At 34.3% G+C, this 5,436-nt stretch overlaps 1 protein-coding gene across 1 annotated transcript in view; it reads left to right on the forward strand.

Moving 5' to 3' along the window:
- The window catches only part of VPS13A (vacuolar protein sorting 13 homolog A), a 266,157-nt gene that overhangs the window by 110,597 nt on the left and 150,124 nt on the right, over window positions 1–5,436 (forward strand). Inside the window, exons 27-31 of the mRNA XM_042780717.1 lie at window positions 153–232; window positions 1,522–1,581; window positions 1,791–1,944; window positions 3,342–3,458; window positions 3,539–3,642. Of these exons, the coding sequence (XP_042636651.1) occupies window positions 153–232; window positions 1,522–1,581; window positions 1,791–1,944; window positions 3,342–3,458; window positions 3,539–3,642 (515 nt within the window). The remainder of the gene's footprint in view (window positions 1–152; window positions 233–1,521; window positions 1,582–1,790; window positions 1,945–3,341; window positions 3,459–3,538; window positions 3,643–5,436) is intronic.

Here is a 5,436-nt window from a genome sequence, read left to right on the forward strand (position 1 = left end):
CCGGCAATGTGAGACCTCCTACTTTGTTTTTCTTCTTCAGTAGTGCTTTGCTTATCCGAGGTCTCTTTCCTTTCCATATAAAGTTAGTGATTATTGCATTTATTTTTAGTTAGAATTTTCCTATGAAAGGATAATTTAAAATTTTTTTTTAGATGAAGATAAGAAACCAGTTTATGTGATTACAACATTGGATAACACCATGGAAGATCTGTTAACCCTGGAATATGTGAAGGTAAGCAGTTCCAGTTATAGCTGCTTAATATAGCTAATGTGCTGCTGAAATAGTGTAATCAAGTTTTGTAAGTTTAGTAATATTCTACATTACTTTAAATTTATTGTATCTTTATTCTAATGTGGTCCCTGTAACTCCTAAAACTGTAAAAGTTTTTTGTTTTTTGGTATCATTTTCCTCTAATAACATTTCTGTGTTCTAAGTAGAAATTACCTGCTGTTTGATTTTTTCCTATCAGTATATTTAAAAGGAAAAATACATTTTAGTCTTGATAGAATTTATTGTGGTATATGATGTGAGATAGATGAGACTTTCCCTTAAAGTTACCTGATTTTCCTACTGCATGCATTCTTTTCCTATTGATTTATGATACCCATTTTTATTATATATTAAGTTTTACTATGTCTATTTCTGATTTATTTCATTTTCTGTGGACCTATTTTTATGTACCATATTATTTTAATAATTTGGGCAATCCTACTTCCGTAGTGATACTGCCTAGGAAACCCAAGGAGGGGTCGCTATGAGTCGGGGCTGACTCAACGGCACATAACAACAACAACAACAACAACAATATGCATAATGATAAAAGCATTTTATCACTTTTAAGATCATTTTCACTATTAAGTAGTAATTAGATAAATACTGGATAGCTCTGGTTCAATGGCTAAGTGCTTGTCTGCTAACTGAAGAGCTGGCAGTTTGAATCCATTAGCTGCTCCACAGTAAGATGTGGCAGTTTGCTCCTCTAAAGATTTATACAGCCTTGGAAACCCTATGGGGCAGTTCTGCTCTCTCCTGCAGGGTTGCTATGAGCCAAAATTGACCTGACAGCAATGGATTTGGTTTTTGGTTTTATGCATTAAATGACTTTTAGATTACAAAAGATTTCTAAATCTGAAGAAAACATGGAATATTTGGATACTTGGTTTACAATCCTATCACAGATTTTGTTTTCAAATATAGGAAGAATTAGGAAGGACTTTACAGATTTGTTGGTGACTGAATGTTTATTTTCACACTTGATAAAATTTGTTATTTCCACTCTTGATGATAAGAATGATAACATATAACATTTATTCAATATTGGCTATATGCTAGGCAATCTTATACTACCAAATTTCTTCTATTCTGGTGAAACAGTTATTTGTTTAAGTAAATATATATATGTATATACACACACACACATAACTGGAAAATTAATATAAATACATATTAAGCCATCATGTAGGTGTATATACATATGTTTTCCTAAGATGCTATAACAGATTTGTTTTCTCCTTGAATAGGCAGAAAAGAATGTACCAGACTTGAAGAGTTCCTATAACAATGTTGTGCAACTGCTCAAGGTAGAAATGAACAATAATTTACTTTTAGTTAGATAGTGCAGTCTTTTTTGTAAGTAGGTGTATCATTCCCTACTTAGAATTGTAAGATCCTTAAGGATGCAAACAGAATATTATATATTGTATCCTTTATATCACGAAGCATTGTGTCTTATACAGAGCAGGCAGGCAAATCTTATTGCTCTATTACTAAGATTAGCTTTATTCTTCAGGTGAATTTCTCTTCTTTGGATATTCATTTACATACTGAAGCACTTCTGAATACCATGAATTATTTTAATAATATCCTGCCACAATCAAAGGAAAAACCAACCTCAGTTCATATTGCGGAGAATGAAGACAAAGGAGTTGTCATTAAAAAAATATGTATGTGTCTTTAACTTTAGATATTTTTACCAACTATAGCAATAAATTTAGGATCTGGCTTTTTTATTAACTTAAGGCTGGATGTTCAAACCCACCAGCCACTCCTTGGAAGGATGACTGGGCAATCTACTTCCATAGAGATACTGCCTCGGAAACCCAAGGAGGGGTCACTATGAGTTGGGTTCAACTCGATGGCAGTGAGAGAGAGAGAGACTAAAATATAGATGGATTCATTAGAGACAAGATTAATTCTAGAAAATAAGAGTAAAGGAAACTAACTGCTGTTGAAGAAAATGTCACTTTTATTTGTCATGTTATTAGTTTTAGTTGGAGATTATATGGTAGAAATAGTTTATTTACAGTAAAATTCATGCATTCAAAATAATTGTTTTAGATTAAAAAATGTGACTAACAAAATTTAAGTTGTATCAGTACTTTTTAAAAAGTCAGACTACTTAAGCGGTAAAAAGTTACAAGTTTGGTAATTTCAGGTTCACCTAGTAGTCACTAAATCTCAGAAGATTTATGATTTTAACTTCATTTTTTTCCCATTGTACGAATATATCACAGTTTATTAATTCTCTTGCTGATGGAAATTGAGATTATTTTCAATTTCTCTGTTACAAAAATGTTGTTGCTGCTGTTCCTGTCAAGTTACTTCTGACTCATAGTGACTGTGTACAATAGAACAAAACGTCTGGTCCTGCACACCATCCTTATGATCATTGTTGTACTTGTGACTGTTAATGCACCTACCGTATCAGTCCATCATACTAGAAACACTCTTGTACATGTCTGCTTATTTTCATAGACTAGTGTTTCTTTAAGGGAGTAGAAATACTGGTTGTGGAATTTCTACATCTCCAGCTTTACTGTATTTTGCTACATCATTCTTCAATGTGATTATTAGCTACAATTTCTTATTTTCAAATGTTTAGTTTCACCTAGGAACAGTGTTTTCTTTAGTCTGCTTTTTTGATTTTGTTTGGCTTTGTTTACATTACATTTGGTTGTTTTTTAGAATTCCCCATTTGGTAGGGAATATCTTATTTGCTTCCAATTGCATTGAAAATCAGGTTTTTTCTACTAGTATCATTATTATTTGATAGGATATTTCAGTTACTATATAAGTGTAGTCAGGTAACTACTAGGAGCTCTGGTGGCGTAGTGCCTAAGGCATTTGACTGTTAACTAGAAGGCTGGCAGTTTAAACCCACCAACCACTCTTTGGAAGGAAGATTGGTCAATCTACTTCTTTAGAGATACCACCTCGGAAACCCAAGGAGGGGGGTCACTTGATGGCAGTGAGTTTGGTTTGTTTTTGGTTTGAAAGTAACTACTAAAAGTTTTTGCTTTTGTTTTGCAATATGATTTTTTTTTGTGTGTGTGTTTTGTAGCTTCTAAACTATCCAGGGATGAAGATATTATTACCTTGCAGATTTTAGCAGAATTATCATGTTTACGGATTTTTATTCAAGATCAGAAACATAAAATTTCTGAAATTAAGATTGAAGGTAATAAAATTTCAGAAAAAAATGAGTTCAGAAATATTAAATGAAAGAAAAAACATCTAATAATCCTTTTCTTCCTGTAGGACTTGATTCTGAAATGATTATGAGACCTACAGAAACTGAAATAAATGCAAAGCTAAGAAATATAATAGTTTTGGATTCTGATGTAATGGCTGTATACAAAAAGGTATGAATTTATTTTTATTAACTACTGTCATGTTGATAGGTACTGTTGAGTCACTTTCTACTCATAGTGACCCCATGTACAACAGAATGAAACACTGCCTGGTGCTCTGCCATCCTCATGATTGTTGCTGCATTTGGGCCCATTGTTGTAGCCACTGTGTCAGTCCATCTCTTCTTCTTTTTCACTGGCCCTGTGCTTTACCGAACACGGTGGCTTCTCCAAGGGCTGATTGATGCCTCTGCTGACATGTTCAGAGCACGTAAGGTGAACTCTTACCGTTCTTGCTCCAAAGGACCGTTTTGGCTGTGCATCTTCCAACACTCATTTGTTCATTCTTCTGGTAGTCCGTGTTGTATTCAGTATTCTTTCCCAACTCCATCATTCAGATGCATCAGTTCTTGTTCAGTCTTCCTTATTCGTTGTCCAGCTTTCACATAAATGTGAGGCAATTGAAAATACCATGGCTTGGGTTAGGTGCTTTTTAGTCCCAAAGTGACATCTTTGTTTTTTTAACATTTTAAAGCAATGTTTTGAACCACATTTGCCCAATGCAATATGTCATTTGATTCCTTGAGTGCTGCTTCCATGGGCATTGATGTAGAGCCAAGTGAAATGAAATCCTTGACACATTTTTTGCATTTATCATGATGTTGCTTATTGGTCCAGTTGTGAAGATATTTTCTTTATGTTGAGATGTAATCCATACTGAAGGCTATAGACTTTTATCTTCTTCTGTAAGTACTTCAAGTCCTCTTCACCTTCAGCTGGAAAAGTTGTATCATCTGCATAGCGATCCTGATGCCATGTTTTTCCTCCTATAATCAAGCTTCTTGGATTATTTGCTCAGCATACAGATTAAATAAAGACGGTGAAAGGAAACAACGCTGATGCACACCTTTCCTGATTTTAAACCATGCAGTATCCCCTTGTTCTATTCTAACTACTGCCTCTTGGTCTATGTACAGGTTATGCATGAGCATAGTTAAGTCTTCTTATTAATTAATAATCCTGTGATTAATACTTGTTAATTCTATGTAGCTAGGTACACAAATATTTCTGCCTATTTCTACTTCTCTGTCTATGATATCAGGGTATTATTGAATTCATAAAGTTAGGAAGTATTTTTCTCTGTTTTTCCAAAGATTTGTGTAGAATTGGTATTTTTCCTCAAATGTTTGATAGAAATAAGGCAGTGAAGCCATTTGACACAGATTTTTGTTTGTTTGTTTACAGAGCAAATTCATTTTCTATACAATAATTCATACATACTTTGTTTCATGACATTGACTGTAATCTCCATAATGTAACAGCTCTCTTCCTACTTCTTCCCCATGGTTACCTTTTCCCTGCGTCCTTCTTTCCTAAGCATTCCTGCCCTCCCTGTGAAAATACTGCCGTTCTGATCTCCCATGGTTGATCATTATAAGGAGTGAATCTACCTGGTGTAATTGTTCACCTTATACACCTGTCTATTGTTTGGCTGGAAGCCATGTGAGTGAGCTCAATTCCAAGACTGAAGGTTGACTAGAGACCAGAGTCTTGGGGGTGTCATCAGTCTATCATACCAGTAAGCCTGGTCTTTTTTTTTTTTTTTCATATTTAACTGGGCATTTTTTATTTTTTTCTTTATTTTTTTGTTATTGTAATTTGGGTGAAGGTTTACAGAGCAAATTCACTTTCCATCCATACAGTGGTTCACATGTACTTTGTCTCATGACATTGACCACAGTTTACCACAATGCAACAGCTCCCCTCCCACTTCCTCCCCATAGTTACCTCTTCCCTGTGTCCATC

The sequence above is a fragment of the Orycteropus afer genome, unplaced genomic scaffold, assembly GCF_000298275.1.
Source record: "Orycteropus afer afer isolate SDZICR_OR568_19922 unplaced genomic scaffold, OryAfe1.0 scaffold00005, whole genome shotgun sequence".
Lineage (NCBI taxonomy): Eukaryota > Metazoa > Chordata > Mammalia > Tubulidentata > Orycteropodidae > Orycteropus > Orycteropus afer.